Source organism: Micropterus salmoides, unplaced genomic scaffold, assembly GCF_014851395.1.
Source record: "Micropterus salmoides isolate LMB-PRFRI ecotype aquatic unplaced genomic scaffold, ASM1485139v1 Ms_hic_scaffold_2, whole genome shotgun sequence".
In the NCBI taxonomy this organism is placed as follows: domain Eukaryota; kingdom Metazoa; phylum Chordata; class Actinopteri; order Centrarchiformes; family Centrarchidae; genus Micropterus; species Micropterus salmoides.
Genome location: NW_024041150.1, coordinates 3,001,831 through 3,029,040, shown reverse-complemented (window position 1 = coordinate 3,029,040; position 27,210 = coordinate 3,001,831). Strand labels below are relative to the sequence as shown.

General features: G+C 39.3%; 2 protein-coding genes across 2 annotated transcripts in view; both read right to left on the bottom strand.

The window, feature by feature from the left end:
* Positions 1-4,023, bottom strand: part of LOC119912382 (endothelial PAS domain-containing protein 1-like) — a 52,616-nt gene extending 48,593 nt beyond the window's left edge. Inside the window, 1 exon segment of the mRNA XM_038731558.1 lies at positions 3,548-4,023. Coding sequence (XP_038587486.1) covers positions 3,548-3,573 — 26 coding nt within the window. The 5' untranslated portion in view covers positions 3,574-4,023.
* Positions 4,024-5,995: 1,972 nt separating this feature from the next.
* Positions 5,996-27,210, bottom strand: part of LOC119912380 (protein kinase C epsilon type-like) — an 82,186-nt gene continuing 60,971 nt past the window's right edge. Inside the window, 4 exon segments of the mRNA XM_038731557.1 lie at positions 5,996-9,499; positions 9,755-9,901; positions 13,329-13,517; positions 14,205-14,343. Coding sequence (XP_038587485.1) covers positions 9,353-9,499; positions 9,755-9,901; positions 13,329-13,517; positions 14,205-14,343 — 622 coding nt within the window. The 3' untranslated portion in view covers positions 5,996-9,352.

The following is a 27,210-nucleotide window of genomic DNA, read 5'->3' as shown; positions in this document are numbered from 1 at the left end:
TAATCTTAATTTATTGTCCAACTTATCAGATCTCTTAGTTTCATGTAGTTAGAACCAATTCATAACTTAATAGTTAAACTTTTCTAATTTGCATAAAACATTTTAACTCTCTTTTAAAAAAGTGGTTATTGCATTTAACTTCAACAAGCAGTATTATGTGTTTTGACTCTTGTTGTGTGTAAATGTACAGACAAATGTTTCAAGGGTGTTGTTATTCTTGGTTTTAAATCAATATGGCAACACTGGAGACCTAAAACCTGTCTGATCACTCGTCTTGTTGCTGGCGCTGTCACACAACACATCTCAACAAATAAGCTCACAAGTTAAATACCGTGCATTTGAAATGATAATTTCAGAGAAACATGGCTTCACAAAACTTAAGGTAAACTCCCATAACACACTTGTTTGTTCGCTATCACCTAGGAATTGGGTTGAGTTATAAAATGTGAACAGCGAGCCGAGAGTGTATTTAGGGCTACTGGTTGCTATAACAAACACCGGGAGTGTCCAGTACCTTTAAGGTGTGGTCACTTTTCCAGCAGATGGAAGGGACCCAGAACCATGGCACTGCTAGTCTACCGCCACACACACACACACACACACACACTTTTGCTTTTTATAACCCTGAATATTACACTACTTCCTGCTTTGGCGCCGAGGGTTCTGGCATCATGTTTACTGAAACACATGTTCATGATGTGTCTGATGATATAAAGACTAGTGGGTGGCCTAGATCTTTCTAACCACTGGAGATTTGGGTCGGAATGTGACGGCTGCCACCGCATTTTATTCAAGCACATGGTGTCGTCCGTTTCAGCTTGTGTTTTATACCTTTCTCAGTGTGGACTTCATTAAGTACACCTGTACAATCTAATGCAATCCAATACAACAGCTCTGCCGTGTATTCTACTTCTGCAAAGCGGATATATTTCCTATTTTTGCAGACACTGTCAGAAAGACGATAATTATGCTTTGTACTATAGTATGTTTATTATTAAGGTTGTGTACTGGACTGCATTATACTGACAAGTGTTTCTAATATTTTGTCCACCTCATTTACATACATGAGCTGGGAAAAATTATTACAAACACTTTTATACACGTTTATATTGACTGTTTCTCAGCAAAATGCATTGCCTTGTGTATCCTATGTTCAAGTCTGTGTGTGTTCCACTGTATGTAGAGCTAACACGGTTAGGCCACGAATCAAAAAGTTAAGTTAAATTTATTTTTGATGCCCAAATACCTAAAATATACTGGCTCTAGCTTATCAAATATGGATTTTGGCTGGTTTTCTCATTCTTCCATTAAAGTAAATTAAATATCTGTTTAGGACTGTTGGTCATATAACTCAAATCATTTGAAGGACATCATCTTGGGCCAAATAGTTAACTGGTAATAATAGTTCTCAATTGGTCAATCAACAAAGAACTATGGGGCACCAATTTCATCAATCTTTTTTATGCAGGTTCTTGGTTTTCTCTGATTTGAATAGGGGACTCATTAGAGAAAACACCGCAACATGTCCTTTAAGTGCCAAACAAACGATACCAAAGTTGTCTTTATCACCATGACAGAAAGCTGACAATCACATAAAGACATTCAAACAAGTTCTTCCTCTTACATCAACATGAGTTGTATTAATAAAAACCAATCTGAATCGCCGCCTCTCAAATAAACACAGCATGTGCCAGGCAGCTGTCATGAATCATACAACTTATCAGAGCAATTATGACTTCCAGGCAGCAGCAGCGACCATGTGCTACTGTGTAAAACAAAGACTAACACACTGACAGAGGACAACACATCAATGAGGAGACAAAATCTAGTGAACTCTCACACACTTACACACACGCACACACTTTCATGTGCAGCCAGACACAGACACACTTGCAGGTCTCCTTCCCTAAAATGGCCGATAGCTCTCTGGTGGAAGCACCAAGGCGCTGACGAGCCAGAGGAAATGCTCCTGGACTCATTTCAAATTCTGTCTCTTAATTTCATTTCTTCTCTTTCGCCGTTTCTCTCTTGTTTTCATCCCTGATGACAGAGAGTCCTGTGTCTCTGTCCTCTGCCTTAATACCTGCTCTGTTCATGTTTAGGCCTGATCTGATAGCGACGGTTAGAGGAGCGCTGGAGAGAAGAGTCACAAGGGTGGACTGGACAGACAAGAAGGCGTCAGGCAAACTGATTCTCCTAGTGGCGTGAAAGCAGAAGATTATTGTTCTTTTATTTTACAGATAATAATGACATGTCCCATTTGTTGTGTTTTTTCTAAGTCTAAGAATGAAACACCGTTCTGTGATCTGATTAGAAAGAAAGAGCCAATCAAATTAAGGATTTTCCACCGATAACAAGATAATTGTCTCTCTTTGACAGGCATGATTAAATCGCTGTTAACGGTGACACGAACTGGGACAAGCTGGAACCAGTAAAGCATTATTACACAAGATTAGGCCAATGACATCATCAGCACTGGTGAACAATTAACAACCAAAAAAGCAGGACGTCACTTGCAGGAAGACACACTGATGACACCATAAAGAAGTACTTCAAAAAAGGAAATCATGCGAGAGGATAAAAGATTAAGCAGCTAAAGTAGTTCAAATATCCATTTTCACATGTGGTTTGCTGCAGAATTTGTAAATTGCAGCTTTGTTGGAACATACTGTCTAGCTCTGCCTTGCTTAAAATTCTGTGTAGATATTATTAGAAAGATGCAAGGCTACTGTGCTATTTTAACGGTTAAGCATCCTCTCTCCAGGAGTGAAGCATCTTCTGTAGCTCTGTGAAGGTTTGCAAGGAAATGAGGGTTCATGTTAAGAAACCACAGCTTCCTCTAAAAAAATAAAAATAAAAAAGAGCTGTCTGCCCTGAGCCTATACACCTTTAATCTGCAAAAGCTAATGTGATTTCTTTACAGGACAACTTAGTATGGAAAGATGTAACAGTAGGGACTTTATTTGCATATGAATGCTTATTTATTCTTGTATTAGTAAATACATTAAATATGACTGAGCAATGATGGCCTCCACTTGTTTAGATTTTAGTATAGTTAAAACACTGGTGCTTGCTTGGCTAGATGTTTCCACTAATAACAAACCACTTTTAAAAGGCCTTTACGGTTTCATGACATTTAAAAGTATCCAAAAATCACAATTAAATCTGGTTAAACTCAACAGGAGATAACCTGTGGCAAGTTATATCTCCTGTCAGTACAGACTAAATAAAATCCAACTACTTACCTTAGCTTACAGGAGTCTAATCACAACCAAAGTGGTCATTACTGTATTAAAAAGACGTTAACATTGCCACAAAGCTTTCTTATAAACACGGCGTGGAGCCATTGGCTGTGACTGTGATTTATAACAGCCACTATCAGAGCAGAAATTCAGGCCAAGTCACATGCAGCGCTGCAGCAACAGGTCTCCCTCTGTCACAGTAGCCAACTGTCAGCCAATTTCCTACTTAATAAACACAGGCTCTGTTCAATAAACCCAGAACCAACGGCAAATTAAAAGCAGAGAGGAATAAAGCTAAATCTTACCTCTTTTTCTCCTTTTCGGCCGTCATGTTGTCGCTTATGCACGATAACAATGTTGTAATTCCCCGGCAAAGTTAGGTCCAACTTTAGAGTCAAGACAAGTGAAACGTGTTGGTACTCGAGGTGCGCTGGTCAGAAGGAGCCCTCTGACAGATAATGTCATTAAACATGTGAACTGTCGGTTAGTCCATGAAACCAGGCGGACTGTGACCGTCCAGGCTGGAGGGGGGTGGGGGTGGTGGGGGGGTTGGAGGGGTATCGGGGCCGCACAGTCTCAGAACACTGCCGAGGATTGTACAGCCTCTCACCCGCAGAAGCTCTCCACACACGGGCTGAGGCTGAACGCTGAGCTGCTGCTGTCAGAAGCCGCACGCAGGTTCGCTTGTCAAAACTTTTCCTCGCTTTGCGGATCTGAAAACTCCCAAAGCTGCTCGGTGTCTGACCTGAAGCTCAGCTGGCACCATGAAAGCCGCTGTCCCTGGACGGCACGACGATTGGCTGGAAAGGCCACCGGGAGCCGCCCCCCCCCCCCCCCCCTCCGCCCTCCCCTGCGCGCTACCTGTTTGTCCCTGATCTGCAACAGGTGTGAGCTGTAAAGAAAGTCAGAGTGTGATAAATATGCAATTCTTATAAGAAACTAATAAAGTCAATTATGATCGCAGGAGTCAGTCTTCTGTTTCCCCCTCACAGTACATACTTTAACAGGAATATCCACTGTAAAAGGTCTTCATCAGGCAAACACCTGCACCTGTATCCAACTGAGGCACTTTTAACAGGGATACCACTCTTTCCTTTACAGTAAATATGGAGCTAGGAGCCCATGTCCTCCAAATTAAACAACAAAATAAGTTCTCTGTCCATGACCTCTAGAATGATCCAGAAGAGTTTTCTGATCTGACGCCCCTATCGGCAGGACGACATCCAGCCCAGCACAACTGTTACAAATCACTGTGGAAAAATAAATCTGTTTTATGATGTGACAACGCTCTGGTTAAGGTTTGGTTTTGGCAAAGCTTGGTTGTGTTTAAGGAAAGATCATGGTTTGGATTAAAATAAGCGCTTTAAGATAATGGCACCTTCGTCTTCTTCGTTTACAAGAATAAATAAACGCATGGTTTAGGTTATGGAATGAGCATAGTCATGCTTCAAAGGCAAAAACACTGTTTACTGTCAGTTTAAAATGGGAAATGAACAGCTGTCCCATGTTTAAGTCCATATAGACAGTTATCTACACTTCTAGCATTGAAAGCAGCTATCGTATGCCTAACTAAATCACTTCTAAAACTCACAAATTAATCTTGTTTTTTAACAATCTGTATAACATCTACAATCCTCTGAGTCTCCACTGGTCCCAGCCTTAACGTATCCTAACGGCATAAAACTAGCAGCTACACCCTATTCAGAGCTGTCTTTCAAGCCTGCAGGGGTTCATTTTCTGAGGCTCAAAGTGCAGTATTTATTGGAAGAGTCACTTGATATCTTGCAATCTGAACAATGTGACTTGCTAAGATATAAGCTAATCTTGCTATCATCTCTTATTATCAGTCATAAGCTGTCAATCAACAATAGCATTTTTATTGCAGTCTGTACAGTAGCCTATATGCAAAGTGGCAGAAAGCATGTTCATTGTATATCTCACAATGAACATGCTGTTGTAGTCGACTGGTAATTTAAGTAAATGATGAGAAGAAAATACCCTTCTCCTGACAGTTCGTGACAGACCAGATGTAAATGTGGCGTCATTACTTTACCAGACCTTTATTTGACATAACTCTGCATTTGGAAATTTTCCCCACAGAGTTCGTCATCGAGGGAAATCAAAGTGCACAATTTGCATGTTTTGTTTTAGTAGTAATTTACTGGCAGTGTCCACTGAGCCCATAAATTAAATGTGTATTTACTGTAAGCTGCAGCTGACTATCAGGTATGATATTTAGATGTACTGTACAACTGTATCAATTTGTGTTGCATGTTGGCGGCTTTTTAAGATTATACATCCATAACACAGCCTGCGTCATAACTATTGTTGATGTTCACACTGAGGCCAAGCGTTAAGTTTCCCACCAACATTGCACTTAAGAGCAGGTCTCGCCACATTTTTCAGAAACTCCGAAGCAGATAACTCTTCTGTCATTTAACATGGTCTTTGCCTACAAGCTTCTCCAACATTTTAGATGGAAAAGATTACTGAAGTGGCCAATTTCTACACTCCTCCTTGGCACAGGTATAACTCCATGCATGTTTTCTAATTCAAAGCAATTTTCTGTGCTGTATGAACATGTCATGTATATTTTGATTATATTGTTTTGATTACTGCTTACTGAGGTCATGCTTAATTAAGTTAAGCCTAAATCACTACATTTCACAAACCATGATTTACAATAAGACACCAACAGGGAGAAGGGTTAAAGAGGAAATTGAAAAAGAAATGATGCACCAAACAAACAGAACTTTCTTTCAGACATCATGATATTTAATTTGTTTCAAAAATTAAAATACACCTTCACATCCTTTTAAAATACAGTACATTTGGCACACAGCGCAAACAAAAGAAAAATATTAACATAAACACAAATGAAGGGTCATAAAGGAACAAAACCACAGGTCAGAAGACAACATATACATACAAAGCTTCACAACTACAGGGACTGCAAAAAGAAATGTACATACAGTAACATTCTGCATATGACCCGAGGAAGAAGAACATTTGATACTGTAAGTAAAATCATAACACTGTTGTTTGAAATCAACCTCATGCCGCTGTGTGTTGAATTTCACTTAAGCTTGATTCACTAACTTTCTGCATGTAACAAATATTAAACCACTGGGTGGAAAATGTGGAAATAGCATTTGGCATTTAGCATGGAGGACTTCTGGGAGAGATCCTTTTCGAGTCACAGTGGGACAAACAGTTTGATATTTTTAATTTAAAGACTAAACAAAGATGCAGCAGGAGACACAGAAAAGAAGAGAGGGGAAGTAATGGTAAATGATGGACAACATAAACATGGTGTTTTGGAAGTTGGTTGGCAGTAAAACTGTTTATACAATCTTGAATCTGCACCACTATCCATACATATGTGCGTGTGTGTGCGTGTGAGTGTCTGAGTTTAGCGACTGAGTGTCTTCCTACAGCTACTGTATCTAATAAATCTTCTGCTCCCACTACTGCTGCTACAACACGCATAGTTTTTCTAATGCTACATAGATGGTGCTGTCTGTTTGAACTATTTTGCTTTTCTGGCAGGTCACATGCTAACTCCTTAGGCTCATGACTGATTACCGGACAGGTAACTCATTATTAATGTCCTCAGCATGTGTTTATTCGTTGACACTCCTGCCTTGTACAAATGACATTCAAGTGTAACTATTTAGCATTAGTGAAGTGCATTTTTCTTTAAAGGTTTGTGCCACTATTCTTCAACAAATCACACATTTTATTCAGAATGTAGAACTGTGCCATTTAAATTTTTTTCCCGTCATGGTTAATGTTTGGTCGATGTTAGGCAATTAAAAAGTACTTGGTGATGATCATGAAAACATGGAGGACACGGATAAATATAGAAGTTTCAGTGCTGTAAACTTGAGATTGAGTCTTGATGAGATGGGATGTGAGCCTAAACAATGCTGAAGCTCTATACACTCAGGATCAGATTTCTAAAAGAATAAACCACAGAGAAAGGCGCTCTTCACATGACACACAGCATCTCTGATGCGGCATGAAACACTTCCCTACTGCTGCACTTTTCCTGCCAAATGTGTCTTATAAATGTCACGCTACTTACCGCACTCACTCTAAATGTTCCGGTCAACATTTGCCAAAAAGTAGTCACTAATGCATGACAATTACATATGAATGTACTACAGGGGAACTTAGGGAACTGCCAGCGATTGAATGACTGAGATGCTGAATAATTGGACTAAATGGAGTAAATATGTGCTTGGATGAAATAATTGTAACTTCTATGTGCCTTAAAACTAAATGTAATGCAGTCGTCTTTGTACCTGAACATGAGGCAAAAGAGAAACAAAGAGGACAGAAAGAGAAAAGGATGAAAACAGAAAAAAACAAAGAAACAAAGAAACAAAAAAACTTTCAGAGTATTGCACATGGAATTTTCTTGAAAATGTTTGAATTGTTTTTAGTTCACTATAAAGTCATAAACCTGACCTGCAACAACGCTCAACACGTCTGGAGGGCTGTTTGCTCATTTGAAGCTTATTTTACCTCCCTGTCGAGGCTGTACAAAGAAGAGGAGGACGGTCTAAAGTATGACGGTCAGAGTTTCTAAGTGAGTCTTGCTGCATCACGTGAAATCTAAAGATTTCTAACATGTCAGTAAGAACTAGATGATCCAGTAAAAATAACACAACAATGACAACAAAAACAAAAAGATGTTTTAAATAAAAAATGAAACACAATGACAGCTCTCCATATTTGTACACACACACACACACACACACACCGCAGAGCAAATACATTCAATCCAGTCACATGTGCTAACACTTTCACCTCTGTGCATGCGACTTTAATGTGGAGTTATGGGCGTTTGGTTTGTCGTGTCTGAGACTTTAGGTCAAGTGCAGCAACCGATTACACAGCTAATGTATACACACACACACACACACACACACACACACACACACACACACGGCAATTCAATGATCAAGTGGTCATGAAGGGATTAAAGGAGTTGAGCTGGAAAGATTTAGCTTTCGAATGTGCAATGAGAGCTTCAGTAACAAGGACGACTTGACCTAAAATAAATCATCTTTTTTAAAGGCTCCCTCGGCATTTTTTGACAACTGTCTCAACATCAACCATCGAGTTAAATGGAAAACAGCTTGTTAACACTAAGCACACACCAAACAACAATAAACACGGTGGTGAAGTACTGCAATGGTACCATTTGGTTTTTAATAAAGAACGGGAACATCTATTTACTAAGAAGCTAAAATATGGAGAGAGAAGGAAAAACAGCGCAACCTTCTCCTACAGTAAGAAAATAACTGATGAGCTAAAACTAAACTAAAATTCAAAATGCCAAAGTGTTGCTTTTGTGGTGCTTTTAAAGTTAACATTAAATCTAAAATCAAGCACAGACAAAACTTCTCATTTTACCATGATTTCATCAGAAAACAATCTTTGCTTTCTTGCATCTCCTTTTGACATCTCTTTATAATGAATAAAGTACTTTTCAAGACCTTTTTTTTCTTTAAATACAATCACTGGTTCAATTTTTTTCCATTCACATACATGTTTAGGGAAGAAAAAACATTCTTTAAACACAGAGACATAGGACACAGCACATCATGTACAGAAATGACAGTCTTACTAGAGGAAACTACGCATGCATGCACGCACACTCAAACACACTATCTCTCTCGCGCGCGCACACACACACACACACACACTAACAGCCCATGACCTTGCCTATGTATCTACTTCAAAACACAGAGTTTGGTTTGGTCCTCTGCTTTGCCTTTCAGAAAACATCTGGACTAGGTAAAGGAGCACTGGGTCATTTCCTACAGTATCTGACCTGCACTTACATGCTGCTCGAACATATAGTTTGATGGGATATGCACAAATGGACATACAACAAGACCACAGAAACAAATAAAAAGAGATACATATGGTCTAGTATAATTCCTGGAGTGGTCAGATCTGGAAAAGTTCAGGAGGTCTCATTCCAGAGGCTGTGTTTCTTTAAATACTGTGTCTTTGCTTGAAGATATTTTAGGTGTTGTGTGGTGATGGTGTGTATGCATGTATGTGTTAGTGTGGCAGTGTGACATTGTGTGTGTCTAGGTCACAGTCTCGTCCCCGAAGTAAGAGAATCCTTTAAACTCATCTTGGTTGATCTGCTTGATGATGCTGTTGTCCACCGGCGTCAGGACGGGTTCTTCACGTGTAAAGTCCTGGTCAAAGTTATTCACATCCCTTTTGGTTTTCTGGAAGACAAAGAACAAGAGATTTAAGAGATCATCTGTTGGTGGATTTCAGCCTTGGGACCTGAGCCCTTATGTCCCCACCACTTTTCAACACAACGTGACGCCCTTGGTTCCTGGTAGAGGAACGAAAAAGATTAAAGATTAAACAACATTAAATGCTTCTTTTCACATACAAACACCTATAATGTTCACATTCTAGCCTCTTACACTGTAAACAAGATACATTTTTGTGTGTGTGTGTGTGTGGGTACTCACGATGCGTGGTTTGAATGGTGGTCTGATCTTCCTCTGCTCCAGCAGCGTCCAATCGATCTCTCTGAAGAACGGATGAAGCTTTATGGCCTCCTCCAGACCCTGAGCCACCACGCAGCCCAGACGCTTGTTAGGACTCTTAGTCATGAACTGAGAAGTGAAAGCAGAGATGGAATAACGGAGAAAAACAGAAAGAGGAATTGATTTGTTTTTCTTAAGTGGACGATATTTTGATGAATTGTAATAACAACTATATTCTTTTTTTTCAATAGCCACATAAAAACTGAGGTTTTCCATGACGTAACACATGTGGAGGTCAGATCTGAACAAAAACTGTGTATTGGTTTGATAAAATTGCTCTGTGAAAGGACGGAAGGAAGATAAGTGTGTGATGATGTAAATATCAGTTTTGTGAAGTTTTTGTTCAGCTAAAAATATATTGTGTGTTCTCTCTTGAGGATGTCTATTTTGCCTGTTTACACCAGCAGAGCTCGTACACTGAGGAACAGAAAATTTCACACAACCATCAAGAGACCAAAAATAGATCTAAGAACAAGCGTCCAACAAGCCGTTTCGAAATTTTGTTGCATCAAAGCAAAAAATCCACTTTCAAGTTCAGCAGAGTTAAAGACAACACACACACCAGCAGTGTATGATGCGCATCAAAATACCTATTGTAAGTGCATAACCATGTCAGGATACACCGCCATCCTGTTTCCTAACGTCGATGTTCGGCAACAAAAGTGGTACATCCCAGCTACTGTCTGTATGGCGTGTCTGGTGTGTGCTGCAGGATTCAATTGATCCATTTTAAATGGTGCGACACGCCGCAATGTGGCGGGTGTGTGTTGGACTTACTCTTCATCAAATAAGACAAATTAAGTTCGGAAAATTCAAGCTGTTCATTGAATCCAAATCGGTATGTGTGTAGACTTACCGTTCAGCATTTTTATTAACTTAAGTGGTAAATTACTAAAACCTAAAGATTAAATTTAGTATTTTTCACATCCAAATACTGTAAATCGAAATGAAGAACTATTGTGTTGTTAATCTTAATTTACAGATATGATACAAATGAAAGTAAACTGGGAAATTAATACTCCTGAAACTGTCAGGACGTGACATTGCTTCAGAAAAGACTCACCGCTCAGTTGACCTACAAAAATGCACCTTCTATTTGCCATCACAGACTGGTGTGGGAGTGGCACTCTAACAAACTATCTTTGGCTGAGTACAGATTTCCTATCTGACCACAGGTCCTGACAAAGCTTTTAATTTTTTTTTGCCTAATCATCTTCAGCCATGTTTACTCTTTTGTTACAAGTAGATATGCAATTGAGCTAATAATCATTAACGGATGAGATAAGGCTAAAATATAGGCTCAGATTTGGTTCAGGTCTCACATTTGACAGTACCAGTAAGGTTCAGTCTTAAAAACACAGTCCAAGTTTGGGTTTCAGTTTTAGGCCGATGTAGGATATAGATGTTAGCTTGCTGTGAGAGCAGAATAGCCAAGACTTATGTATATATATATAAAATATAACAAAAGTTTCTATTATATATATATATATATAATGGAAACTTTTGTCATTTTAATTTAGTGGAAGCTAAAGCTAAAGCTAAGCTTTTTTGTATTAACTAAAAAACAAGCACAAGGAAAGATGAAAAGCTCCTAATTTTCCTATAGATGATGTAACAGCTTGGTATCATCAAAAGACTTTGAATAACATGCCGATTTCTTAAGTCATTTGTGTGGTATTCAAATATTTTTTGCTTTTCGTGTGCCATTTCACGCCGTTTAGACTACCATTTTACGTCTACTGTCATAGTTAAAATCAGCATGTGTGGGATATTAATAGCCATGAAAGTCCAACACTAAGAGGTGGTGGAAGGGGATCAGGTGGATAGTAAGTTGGTCCCTGACCCAGTAAACCGGCGTTTGGTTCCCGAGTGAAACAATAATTACACAACTTTAGTTTCTGTTTTTTAATTACGTTACATAAGTTACCATGCTACATCGTTGCTAACGTTAGCTACATAGCGTTAGCAACGTTGCTTATGTTAGCTACGTTAAACTTTAAGTAGCTAGCTAGCTAACAATGCTATCATTGACATCCCCCCCGATGTACTTTACTGCTAACCTTAACCATCAGTAATTATATATGCATGTCGACCAGTTAATCCTACAGTTGTGCAGATCAGGTTAACATCCTTTGTGTTGCTTAGGTCTAAAAGGACTGAACAGTGTGAAATGACACGCGAAAAGCTTAAATTGCGTTGACATGGTTTGCCGAAATGTCCTTAAAAGTGGCGTGCTATTTGTACGCCATTCCATGATATCACGTTGGATGTAAAACTAATGGAGACACACTGCTCATAAACACCAAATTAACATTGTATAAACTGGATTTCTGAAATCAATGAAGGCACTACATTTTCTTCAGGATTTTCTTAAATACTTGAAAACTGGATGAGTGTTGAACAGGCTGCTCAGCCATTTGACTGAGCTGAGAGAGATTATCATGTGACCTGAAGTCCTTCAGCTGGATAACAAGTCCAATCGCAGCCTTGAGTGCTGGTCAAGTGACTGGTCAGAGTCCAAGACATTGTCCAACATAAACACACTTTCCACTTTCCCACAAGGCTTTGGAGTCAAACTGCATTAACAGCCAAGGTAAACGCAAGGCTTGTGATGGAAAAACTGGACGAGCAAATAAACGAACAGACAAGTGGCATTACACACACACACACACACAACCAATAACATACACAGAAAAAAAAAGTAATGGAAGCAAACATAGAGGGAATTGTCCATTGTCGTTCCGGTGGGGGATCAGGAAACACAGAACATATGACACCAAAAAAAAGTGGCATCTTCACTCCCATGTGAGAGTGAGAGCGATGAAAAACACAAAACACACAGGGACTTCAACGGTTCTCATTTTGGCTGTCACATTTGAGTTCTTCATAATATGCAAGTTTCAATGCTCATAGTGAAACTATTGTTTTTTTGAAAACACAAAGAAAAAGCAAAGAAAAACAAAGAAATAAAAAAAAGTGAGGGTTACATTTTTGAGTAGAGCATATACTGGGCATATGTGATAAGTAATAGAAAAAGCAATCAGCTTTAAAGATCCTTCAACAGTGGGTGTATTTCAAGAGTTACAATCAGGGTTTGATGTTTGATGTTTAAGGCTTTTATGAAATAATTAGCGTCAGAACTACTAGCAGATCACTAACAGTGCAAATATGTCACCAGTGATGTTTTCATGACGTAACGTAATTGTGGATTTTTGTCTTAAGGGCAGTATGGATTTTACTCTGACTGCCCACAAACTGTACCACTGTTCAACTGCAACCAATCTCAGACTCAGTGTTCATATGGACTCGGATGGATTAGTAAGTGGACTCAAAAGTGTTCATCATTAAAAAGCAGTTCCTGAATTTAGACAAAATATGTTGTGTGAAAGCAGCATTTCGGCACTGACATTTCCAGTACATTCCCATTTTTGTTGCTTGCAGAGACAAACAGCAAAGCATCACAAAACAAGTCTCCTCACACCTCCTACTAACTGACCGCTTTAAGAATGGACACAGCCTCCTTGCTGAGCCAGACAGGGTAGAGGACGTCGTCATGGAGGATGGACTCAAACAGATCGTCTTCGTTATCGGCTTCAAATGGCGGCTGACCTGCCATCATCTCGTACATCAGCACCCCCAGAGCCCACCAGTCCACGGACGGCCCATAATCCAGCTCTTGAAGAATCTAACCAAACATTCAAAAAAAGAAGAGACTTACAAACAGGCAGTCTAAGTCACCATAGTCAAAAAAGTCCTCATACCGATTCAACGACAGACTAGGTAATCTGCCAAATGACATACATGACCCTTGGAGGGTACAAGGACGGTTATTGTTGTGAAACGGTCGCAGGGAAAGCAACCTATTTGTTAAGTATGTTACAAAAGCAAACTGTTTTCAAACGGGACAAGAACACCAGTCTCCTGGTTGAAAGTCCTTTGTTTGTTTGACCACCCACCCACCGGACCTCCTCCCTAAGTGGATTTTGTCGCTCTTTACACTTACCTGACTTCCTCCTCTGCTCCCGTCATAATTACTATAGCCTAACTATAAACGCAAATATGAGTCGTAACAAGCAGCTCGCACAGACGACCAATATGACCATTTCATTTTGGGGTCTATTTTTGCTTTATTAACAGGGACAGTGCAAATTTTGCGAAGTGGCCCAAGCTTCCGTACAATTATTTGAGTGAAGATTGATTTGAGCAAGCCTATCTAATTTGGGGGGCTGAATTGAAGTATTTTTGGCATCAAGCACCTGCCAAAGTAGAGTATTATCAGCAAACAGTCCAACATGGACCTTGTCTTTACAAGTAAAATGTGTATATGTGGGTTTGGACGTGTGTGTGTGTGTGTTTGTGTGTTTGCACTTACCTCGGGTGCAATGTAATCTGGCGTCCCACAGAAGGTGGTGGTGGTGACTCCATTGAGGATTCCCTCCTTGCACATCCCAAAGTCTGCCAGCTTACAGTGACCCTCTGCATCCAACAGTATGTTGTCCAGCTTTAAGTCTCTGCGGAGAAGGAGGGTTGTACAGGTGAAAAGAGAAATTTGGTAAAATACACAATGTACACTCAAAGAAATTACATTGTTTTTAAGTAATTAGTCATTCAAGTAAGTGGTTCATATTTTGAAATGGATTTGGAATCCAAGTCTCGGCTTTCAAGCTATTCAAACTAACTGTTTAAGTTTATTTTAATGACATAATTTTAACTACATATTTTACTTTATTTATATACTTATTTTTTTAAGTGAACCTGTCATTGAGGAGGAGGAGAAATTTTACAGGAGGACAGACCTGGGCACAGAGAAAAAAGTGAGGGTTGAATGGGAGGAGACAGATAAAAGCAGCAGTGTTGAGCGATGACAGGGTTGGTCATGAATGCAGCCGCTCTGGGCTTGATGGTTGATCGCTAAAGAAATGTCAACATCTCCTCGATGCAACCATCCAGCCCGAGGTGTTTTCAAAAATACAGCCGCCCTGACAAGCCAGGGAGGAGATGGAGCGTGTGTTTTTTTATACAGTCCATGGTATGTGCGTGTGTTTTCTGAAGTCAAGGGCTTATGCAACTGTTCTGTTTTTGCAAGCCCTAAAAATAAAATGGCAGCTAAACAATCCTGTTTGAGAGCTGCTGATTTGCTGTTGAAAAGTTTGTTCTTTTCTGTCACCTCATGCCTTGCTCTGATTATTCTGGTTATTGATTGCATTGAGAGAAAATGTGCAGATAATGTAAAAGAGCTACTGATCTACCTTTATGCAATGTTAAGTCTCAGGGAATTTCCTTTTTTTGAACAAGTTATGGTAAATGTGAATTTAAAATATGAAAATGTTTCCCTTTCTCACAATATTTTTTGATCTTAAAGATGGGGTAAGCCATTATTTTCAAATACATGTCTTTTTGTCAAATTTAGTAAATATCCGCCAGCTGTGCCTTCTGTGCGCTGAAAAAAAATCTGCTGTTTGTGCACTGCCCTGGCTCTGTAAATGGGAAACAAACCAAGTGCTGTTGTTAGTTATAGCAGCAGTCATTCACTATATATCATGTTTTTTTCAAACATGTTACAGAACAGCTCATGCGGTACAAGATATGGAAGAAGAAAATACAGTTTTATCAAGTCAGACAGCGGGAGGGCAGATCACAGAAGACACAAGTGTTCCTAGTTAAGAGAAAATAAAATAGTATAAACACAATACAGGTTTTTGGTACTTGAATAATACAGAGAGGGGAGGTTAAAGAAACAATAATGATAAAAAATTGCTAATGCAACACACCCTTTACCCTCTACCCTAGCCACCATGACCTCATATGATGCTGTTTCACTTATTATCACTTTCCATTCTTGAAGTGTTGGACTGGAGGGTAATTTCCAATGTCTCTAAATATTTCTAGCATTCAGTATTTCTGACATCTATATGTGGAGAAAATGCCAAGGTCAGTCATCCATGACTCTTTTTACACCAACATGTACTGCTATTTATTAATCATTTTTTTAAATGGTGTCCAGAAATATATATATAGAAGTTTACTGAATACATTTTATATCATGGTATTTGTCTTGTTGCTGGATTTCTCCAGAATGGCTTATTCCACCTTGAATTTCAACTCAGTGTTGATTTCCCTTGTTTTTATTTTTTTAAATAATGGAGATAAATCAGAATTATAATTTATTAACCAGCTACAAAGCAGTAAATGGTTTAGCTCTAGGCTGTGTGAGCGACTGGAATGTTTTCACATGCAAGTCCTTAATGGAGATTCAGTGAGGTTTCCCATGCTTTTTGGAACAGCCTGACAGATTCAGAAACACTAACCAAATCTACTTCTACTTTTAAATCTGCTTTTAAACGCGATTCTACTTTTTTTGAATTGTGCAACAACATGCACATTGCACATATAATTACTTAAATACGTTATTTAGTCTGAACATGAACAGATCAGTCTGCTATATATATCTGAGTTTCGTGCAAAGAAAAACAATATGACATGTCAGATGCAGTGGAGCTTGACAGTTGGCTTCAAACCAAGTTTTTAGTTAATGGTTCAAGTGTGGGTCAGGTAATGGTGACAACAAATACTGAACATTATGAACAATCCTGAGTTTTTGTGTTTTTGTGTGTGTAAAAGGCCAAACATTTACTCTATTTATAAAAGTTGACATATCAGCTTCTAGTAGTGTGCTTTCACTAATTCATTGATTGAAGTTTTTGGCTTATTTTCTTTCCAAGAAATCAATGTGAAAGCAATGTGTTTTTTTTACCTTGGTTATGTTTGCTCAAGTGTGTTTGGTTTTATTTATGTGAACTCTGCATGAAATCCAAAACTTTCATTACTCTTAGCTCCCCAAAACAACCACAGTTTTGTACTGTGAGCAGCTGGGGACTCTGCCTTGCTCAAAGGCACATTGATGGTCTCGTGTTGAGGCAGAAAGAGCAGCACTTGTTCTGCATTTCCCCAGACGAAAAATTTAAACTGGCGACCCCCTGGCTGCCTGTTTGCATATCTCACCTCCAGGCGACTCCCAGCACATTAAATCTGAATTGCATGCCTGCAGCAAGGCAGGAAAATAGCCTATGAATTTTATTCATTTGTAATTGAATTTAAATGGCTGTTGACGTTAATCTTTGTATTACACTTCACCTTGCTGCAAGGAAATTCAATATTAAGTGGCTGCAGGTGTTCAGCGGCACTAATGGAATGATATTATTTACGTGAAGATTTTTTTGTAGGATGAGAAATGTGTCAACACGAGCTAATAATCTATGTTGCATAGCAGGAAATGGGCACAGTTTTGATAATCTTTCAATTTTTGTCTTGTTTTGTTTATCTTTCATCAAGTTATTGCAGAAAAATTTAATCTGCGTTCTTCATGCTTTGATTCTCAGCAAAAATCTTCATTGCTATTTGATGTGTTACAGTCTTCATTTATTTGATTACTTGTTGTTACAATGTTATGAATGTTAATGAATGAATGAAACAGTGCTTGATTTGGAATTAAAAACGCTGTTTGTGTGCTGAGCAAACATCCGTTTTGTCTGGTTTATTGAGATGAATGACCACTTAGGCCTACAATTACACTAGTTTTTCATTTCCAGGTACAATTCTCTTCTGAAAACAACACAAATTTCAGATTAAAATATATTTCCTATTTCATGAAATGGGTTGCTGACTTTAATGTTGCAGATACTGTATTGGTCAAGCTTGCTATTTAAGTCAGAAAAATTTTGTCAGTGTTCAAAAACATAAAAATCAAAACCATAATGAATCATACACTCACCTAAAGGATTATTAGGAACACCACACTAATACTGTGTTTGACCCCCTTTCTCCTTCAGAACTGCCTTAATTCTACGTGGCATTGATTCAACAAGGTGCTGAAAGCATTCTTTAGAAATGTTGGCCCATATTGATAGGATAGCATCTTGCAGTTGATGGAGATTTGTGGGATGCACATCCAGGGCACGAAGCTCCCGTTCCACCACATCCCAAAGATGCTCTATTGGGTTGAGATCTGGTGACTGTGGGGGCCATTTTTTTTAACCAATTTGAAATGATTGGAGCTTTGTGACATGGTGCATTATCCTGCTGGAAGTAGCCATCAGAGGATGGGTACATGGTGGCCATACAGGGATGGACATGGTCAGAAACAATGCTCAGGTAGGCCGTGGCATTTAAACGATGCCCAATTGGCACTAAGGGGCCTAAAGTGTGCCAAGAAAACATCCCCCACACCATTACACCACCACCAGCAGCCTGCACAGTGGTAACAAGGCATGATGGATCCATGTTCTCATTCTGTTTACGCCAAATTCTGACTCTACCATCTGAATGTCTCAACAGAAATCGAGACTCATCAGACCAGGCAGCATTTTTCCAGTCTTCAACTGTCCAATTTTGGTGAGCTCTTGCAAATTGTAGCCTCTTTTTCCTATTTGTAGTGGAGATAAGTGGTACCCGGTGGGGTCTTCTGCTGTTGTAGCCCATCCGCCTCAAGGTTGTGCGTGTTGTGGCTTCACAAATGCTTTGCTGCATACGGTTGTAACGAGTGGTTATTTCAGTCAAAGTTGCTCTTCTATCAGCTTGAATCAGTCGGCCCATTCTCCTCTGACCTCTAGCATCAACAAGGCATTTTCGCCCACAGGACTGCCGCATACTGGATGTTTTTCACACCATTCTTTGTAAACCCTAGAAATGGTTGTGGATGAAAATCCCAGTAACTGAGCAGATTGTGAAATACTCAGACCGGCCCGTCTGGCACCAACAACCATGCCACGCTCAAAATTACTTAAATCACCTTTCTTTCCCATTCTGACATTCAGTTTGGAGTTCAGGAGATTGTCTTGACCAGGACCACACCCCTAAATGCATTGAAGCAACTGCCATGTGATTGGTTGATTAGATAATTGCATTAATGAGAAATTGAACAGGTGTTTCTAATAATCCTTTAGGTGAGTGTATTTCACAAAGAGCTAGAATCAAAAGCTGAGAAGAGTGAGTTCAGAAGGGAACTCAACTACTACTTCTCAGCTCAACTACATACAGGACCAATCAAATACCAATATAAATGTCAGGGTATTATCACATCAGTGTTTAATGGGTTTGTGAACATCCTCTTCAGTTGAAGTATCACCTAATGGAAAATACAGATTGTGTCCATTTGTGGTTGACGGAGAAATGAATAGAAAAATGCCCGGTTCAGATGTCCTGTTTTAGATTGATCAAGTATCACCTCTGCATGTTAGAAAAGCTGAATATGTTGTCATTTTACTTTTGTGGGAACTGTCTGATACTGATACATCAGTGACACACTGTGTTCCTGTAGCACGGCCAGGGAAATCACCTTTATGCTTGTTTATTGACAGCAGCTCCTGTCAATAAACTGGCTGCTCTGTCAGCAAACAGACAGTTTGGAGTTTGCATACACACACACAGATATATATATACTCAAACAGACACACACACACATATACACACAAGGCAATCAGGCTCAATTGAGAGCATTTCCTGTGTTTCATGTTAATCTTGAGTGATTTTTCCATTACGTCCTCAGTGGCAACCCCTGTGCACTGTGACAGCTAACCCCCCTCTCTCTCTCTCTCTCTCTCTCTCTCTCTCAACTCTCTTACACCCCCATCCTTCCCTCCATCCCTTCTTCTGTGTGACTACATGTTCCAAACACACGGTATATTTATCTGTGAATCACGGCATGAGAGGCAGATCAGGGTGGGAGAATATACATATTGATAAACGGGAGGATAAAATTAAAATTCAACTAAACCTACATTATGAACTTATGTCCCTAATGTGTGGATTTCACAAGGTGTTTTCAACAGGTGTCTAATAAAAATGAAAAACTGTCATCATCTAGGCACATGCCTCCAGCTCATTTGGCCTTGGGTGTACATGTTTATTTAAAACAAATCATAGTGCTACACCGCCTGTTTGTTTCTAATAGTACTGGTCTTTATTTCAAACTGATGTAATAACACTGTACTTAACAACTTCATTGCTAAGTTTTTGGAGATGCAATGGATTTGTTTCAACAGGGCAACAACCAACATGCAGAGAATCACACAGGTTGCAGACAAACACCCAAAACAAGTCCAAGGTTGTACAAAAACAAGAAATGATTTTTTGTAAATCACTATAAGATAGATTTGTTGTGAGAAATTTTTTTAAGATGGCTGATGGAAATCTGGTAGGGCAGGTTTGGGTATTAGCAAGTTATTAATATCACAAAAGTTAACTATCAATAATTATGGGGGCACAACCCTGGGATCAGGGACCAGTACCAAACCAAAATGGAAACAGTCTCAAAAAGCCCTCTTAGAAATGGCAATATTTAAATACCATTTTACAGTAATGAGGTAGGCAGTGAAGGGTGTTTCCGAGCACTGACTGTCGCAGCTTTTATTACAACAGATACACAAATAACCACAGGCAACTGCTCTTTAAAAGTACAAACAAGTTTATTTAACTTTCGCACCAACCAATAATCAATAACCTGAAGCCGATAAACCTCTATTGTCTACTTAAGCACAGTCAAAGATTACAACAATCAGCAAGCATGTGACGCAGGTATGCGTGTGTGGGGACAATAGAGGGGGGGAAGCAAGGAAGATGGCAGACGCGACTAAGTGGGTGGCTCGTCATCTGATGATCCAAAATGGTGGGCAGCATAGCAAAACTTAAGCAAAGGGGTTAGGAGCCAAAACATAGGACGCACTCTACCTGGCTAGGATGCTATCTGTGGATGTGTGAGGATGCACATAAGGCGTGTAGGTTAAAGGGAAGGAGACAAGGGCAAACAAAGCAAGGCATAACACTACATTTAAATTAAAAGTGGTTGCTCATGACTTGATGTTGTTCCTGTTAAATTACACCATTTTAATCCCAATATCCTTGATGACTGTATTAAGTGTATTGAACTCCAGATATTCTGGAAAGAGGTTATTGGGCTGATCTCTAACCTGACAGAATGCATTGGTCTCATTGAAGCTAAAATGTGTTTATTACGTTTATTGTTATTAAGAAATGCAAAATAATTGACTTTTTCCTGTGTCAAGCCAAACGTTTAATTGCATTAAACTTGAAGGTAACACAGAGACTTGATTCTAGACAGTGGGTTCAGGAGATGTCTTACAGTCTGGCACAAGAAAAACTGACTTACATAGTAAAAGGGAAAGTTGAGGATTTTTTAGGATATGGACGCCTTTCCTTAATTTCAAGCACAACATGAATGTACAAATGGCTGGGACCAGATAAGCGCTGGTGCCACCACCAGTACCACTCCAAGAGGGCTTGCACCATAGCTATTGTACTACACTGAATTGGAAGAGAATAGGATAAAGATCGAGTTATAGTTAAATTAGTTGTAGGTAGGTATGTGCGTAAATGTGTGTATGTATGGGGTGTGTGTGTCTGTGTATGTATATCATTTCCCCTGTTTAACAATCTCTACCTGTACAAATTAATTGAAAAAGTTTATTTTATTATTATTATTTTTCTCTTGTCTGCTTTACTTGTTATACATAATTTTGAGTGCGAGTTGGGGAGGGAAGGGATTTCATGGCTGTTGTAAAGTAAATAAAGTGTTGAAAAAAAACAACAATGCAAAGCAGCGAACTTGCATTCGGCAGCCGTGTTACTGGACTTACTGCCTGAACAAGCTCAGTTACTGTCTCCACACGCTGTGTCAGGAACAACACGTAAATCCCCAACGGCGTGGAACCGATACAAACAATGAGTCACACAGCAGTAAACAGGACGTGGCGGTCCGTTATTTCCCACACCAAAGCAAATATCACAACAATGAAACTCAGGTTAAAACAACACACTTATAAGCCTATCTCCGCCCAGATCCAAGACTTTAATGGCAAACTGGTTCTCAGGCAGTGGCTTGGGAGGAAAGCATCGGAGTCAACTTAGTGGGGAGAGAGAGGGGCGCAGCAGTTATCCTTCTCTTCGTGAAGAAAGTGGTTAGATCTGTATCTTCCTTCTGCAGGTATGAGATCGTTATGTGGTATATAACGATGTCCTTTGGCATCCACAAATGTGTTCAGCAAACATACACTGTTTCTTGTCCAGCGAGGAGACCTCCACCTGGGGGAGTAAAACTCGACATAGTAGCAGGTGACTTCCTGTAGCAACCAGAGTCACAGTGGAAAGGCAAAAACAGAAATGGGTGCGCTCCGTCTTATAGGATTAGTGACGTAGTTAACAAGTCAACTTCTCAGGTGCAATTTAACAGATCACAGGGATTTTAGCGCTGCTTCTTTGTTAAAGCTCGAAGGCCTCATTCATATGGCTTTGGGTTTCGAAGTTGGCCAGATACTGTATCCACCTCTATCATCATCTGTCATCTGTATCTACACATGTGCCATCACTGCGATAATGTAAGTCTCGTAGACTCAATTATTGTGCGTATGTGTCTTCATCCAGACATGAATCTGCCCTCCAACCAGTCTGAACCTGCTCTGTCAACACTGCCACATCCAAACATGACCTTTTATTTTCAATCGAGAGAAAAGCAAAGAACACACCCTACTGTCTAAAAATGTTTCTTCTTTTTGTTTTGAAACGGGGAGTTAGTGATGGTTAGTAACGGGCGCAACGACGAGGGGCTGACGGGAGACAAGACGAGCACCAGAGGAGCAATGGAGGAGGGAGGGGTGGCGAGGAAAGGGACGGTAAGAGGGAGAGGGAGGCTGAAAGGAGGGAGGGAGGGGAGAGGAAGAGGTGGGTGGGGGGAGAGAAAGAGAGTCGAGACATTATGTTCCCAAAACACTTGTTGTTCATCTGTCCTCTGGTCAACAAAGTGGGTCAGGGGCAAGGCAGCAAGAGACAGAGAGAGAGAGAGAGACAGAGAGAGAGGATCAGGTATCTCAGTCAACTAGGCCATCATGAATTAACACGCAGCGTGTGTGTGTGTGTGTGTGTGTGTGTGTGTGTGTGTGCGTGACAGAGTAACGGGAAAATAATGTTGAAAGCCTGAACCATTAATCTTAATGTTTGTGGACGCCAACTGGCGTCAGCATGTGTTTTAAACCTCAGTATGGAAATGAATTCTTTCTGAAGCTGAGCAGGAATGTTTTAAAAGACCTTAATAATAATACTCTAGTATGGTGCATGTTAACAATATTAACATGAAATCAACTTTCAATTTAGAAAGAAAAACTATGAGCTTGTCCATGTCCTTTAAAGCTGTTCTCTGCCCCCTCTAAACATGGAGATGATGAATGAAATCTGATGGCCATGTGATCGCATTGTGTTTATATATAACTGCAAGAAACTATTTGCTCTTAAGTCACGTTGAAACGGATGGGAAAATACACTTAAAAATTATTATTTCACCAAAAAAAACCAAAATTATACTACATCAGTAAGGGCCAAATATACAGCTTCCATGCAGAAGAGTTTAAAATATATATCTTTTGGTGAAATTAAGACTGTTTTCACCATACTGAGCATTCAGAAGGACAGAATCATTTAGAAGTATCTATGGTCGTTTTCATATTTTTCTATGAATTAGACATCATTGGAATTTACTGTAAGTGGCATGAACCCAAGTAGACTCCGGCCCATGTTTTCTAGTAGTAATAGTGCCTCCATTACTACTAGAAAACACAGGCTAGAGGTATTTCTGGTAATAAGACACTTTTAACAGCCATCTTTCACATTTCAAGTCAAAACAAGGTGAGTGTTTGACTCACAGATAGACTGTGGGTGGAGTATCACTTCCTGTAGCCAAAACCAATAAAAAAGAAACACAAAACAATAAAGCAACAAGTGTTTGGCTTTAAACTTTATGATCACACACACACACACACACACACACACACACATATATATTCACACATTTTATGATTATAAACCCCCTTCGTTAATAAAACCATTGTAACAGAAACTGTGTGAAACCATGAGTCCTGGTCCGGCAGGCACCAGCAGGACTGGACATTTGATGTTCTGAGATCATGTAGCCAAAATAATTAAATCACAGGGCAGGAGGGTGAAAAAACAGTACATTCATTCTCTACATCCTCTGTTTATCAACAATGGAAGTAAGTTATGTAAGCTTCTAGTGATGTTATCCTGTGCCATGCATCAATTTTTTAAAATATGTTGGGGGTTTTCTGCAATTTATAGTGTGTTAAAAGCATTCATTTTTTAAAGAAATATTCATATCCATTCTTTTATTAGATCTGTTCTCTTTGATTTTGATATCTGTGCTTTATATTTTATGTATTGTGTGTCCATTTATTGCACTGTATGTGGTTAACATCTTAACAGCAGGTACATGACGCTTTCTGTTGTATTCCTTGACGGATTTCGTTCTACATTATTTTCCTGCTTCGCTGGCATCTCCTTTTTTGTACCTGCCACTTTTCTTTTTTTAAATAACTATAAAACAAAAATCTTCACTTTGTAATGATGAGTGGTCTAATCAGCAAATGCTGTTTATGTCTACTATGTATTCTTATGGGGGCCCTGTTTAAAAAAAAAATGGTACGCCATGTTTGTCCATGCACCAAGTTGTTTTTTTTTCTAAATGTAAGGTGATTTAGTCAAATTTTACAAATGGGTTTGGTTTGCAATTACCCGAGAAGCATCAGCATTTCTCATGAGACAAAGCAGAAATCACTTTCTTATTTTAAGGAACCAGTGTTCAGGTTTTAAAGTTCAGACCTTAAAGATATGAGGTAACAACTGTACGGCCAATCTGACACTCTGTGGAAAAGGACTACTTAAGTACACACTAGGAGAGTGATGATAGATCAGTTTTTAGTCAGTTATATAGATAATTAGATCTTAGAAAAGTGAGGATATCTTTTTGAACATTAGGAAATTTCTTTTCTTTCTTTTCTCTTTAGATAGTGTAAAAGTTTCTGTATTGTTTTTTTCTTTTGGGATGGCTTGTCTGTCAGTCGATTCACCATGTTGGTCCAGACTAAAATACATCAACAGCTATTTATTGGAGATACTGTACAGACAATCACGTTCCCCTAAGGGTGAATCCTGCTGATTTTTTTGATCCCCTGACTTTTCCTCTAGCATCACCAGCAGGTTGACACCTGTGGTTTTCATCAAATGACTATTGGTTGTATTACCATGGCATTTGGTAAACATATTTATATTCACTCAAGATGAATAGCACTCACTTTCGTGATCACTTTAACTTTTCCTGTATCGCCACCATTAGGTCAATATCTCAATGTCTGTTACTTTGGATTAAGATTATATAAGTGCAAAACTAATGCCATTCCTGCCAATCTCCAGTATACCTTTGTTTGTACTAATTAGTAAATGTAAGCTTGCTAAACTAACATAGTTAATATAGTTAACATTATACTTGCTAAACATCAGCATGTTATCATGCCAACATAAGCATTTAGCTCAAAGTACAGCCTCACAGAGCTGCATGGCTGTAGACTAACCTGACTTGCAAGAAGTGTTATGAAAAGGAAGGACGTTCTTTTTTAAATTACAACACTGTTTAAAAGTAGGGTCATTTTTCAAAACTACTGAACTTTTTGAAAACAAAGATATTTGATAAAGTGTATATATTTTAGTTAACAGTGAGGATCTTTTTAAAAGTAAAGACATTTTTATAACGTGAAAGTGAGAGCATTTTAAGAATGTAGATGTTTTTTTTCTGGTCATCACTTCTTCAAAGGGCTGTTGGGAATCTGGCAGGGCAGGTCTGGTTATTAGCAAATAGCAAAGAGATTTATTAGGGATCCAAGCAACGAAGCTGCTGGAGCCCTATTGTTTTTGTTCTGATTATTCTTCTTTCTTTCTTTTCTTTTTCCTTGATCTTCAACATCTTGCTGTAACTTGTACAGTTGCACAACATTTTCTTTTCTGCTCAGTTTTGGATCAAATGCCACCCAAAAAATTGACAACACACCCAAAACCAGCAGAATGATGTGTGATTTTTTTCAGAATTTCCTCACCAACATCTTGACTGTTGTACAAAAAACTGACAAAAAAGGTTAAACCGTCACATGTGACGTCACTACCTCAACTTGTGAGAAGGTGTGTGGAAACAGCTTCTCACCAGCAGCTCAATCAGTAAGTCACCTGCTCTGGAGATCTGCTGGTCCAGGGTTCAAATCCCCAGATGACCGAGTCAGACTTACTGACAATCAGATTGTTCAGATCATAGTGAGTTTAAGTACTTGATTTTTTTTTTTTGGATCCCTAGCACTTTCTTCTTATTTTTCTCTGTTAAAAAGAGTTTTGCAGCTTAATCTTTAAATCTAGAAACACAAAATGTTGCAGGTAGGTTGAATATTTCACTCAAGTCGTCTGCGTCTGTTCTTCACCTCTGAAAATGTCAAATGTTGCGTTTTCATGACTTGCTTGATCCCGATCATTGCCGCTATATTTAATGTTAATAAAGTTATTTATAACACTAAAATCTTAATAAAGATCATTAATTACAGGGCACCACCCTGGGATCAGGGACCAATAACCAAAATGTGTTAACAGACTCAGAAAGGGATTTGTCTACATAGAAATGCCAATATTTAAACACAATTTTACATAAAAATGAGGAACAGTGAAGTGTGACTCCGAGCCACTGACTGTCGCCAGTTGTTATTACAACACATACACAAATAAACACAAGCAACTGCTCTTTTAAAAGTACAATACAGTTTATTTAACTTCAGCACTGATCACTAATCAATAACTCCAGACGATAAACCACTATTATCTACTTTAAGCCCAATCAAAGTATACAACAATCAGCAAGCATGTGATGCAGGTATGTAGGTGTGTGGGGGACAATAGAGGGGGGAGAGCAAGGAAGACTGCGGATGTGACCAAGTGGGTAGCTCGTCACGTGACGAGCCCCGCAAAGCTTAAACAAAGAGGTTGGGAACCAAACTGGAGCACGCACTCTACCTGTACTCACTAAGATGGCGTGGAGCACCGCTGAGTTAGGCTGCCACTCTATCTGTGGGTTCCAGATGTATATGTGTGTGGATGCGCGTAAGGTGTGTAGGTTGATAAAGCAAGTAGTAGTAAGGCAGAGATAAAAAGGCAGTCGGCAGCCGTTTTACTGGACTTTTGTCTGATAAATCACAGTTATTGGCACGGAAGCACACAGCAGTAAAGAGGATGCGGCGATCCGTCAAGTGTTGGAATTACTTTCTACTAATCACGGCTGAAATTCACATCAGCTTTTAAATATTTGATTCTTGATAGTCAGCATTTAACATGCAAAGAAATCTTCTTTAGCATCATATGTGTTGTGTTTCTGGCGAAGCACTGTATTACTCATACATTCCTCCGGAAGGGGCCTATTGTGTGGAGAGAGGCTCAATGCCTCCCTTATTCAGGGGTGCTCCCAGTCAAGCAAACGCTCTGGTGAATATGGG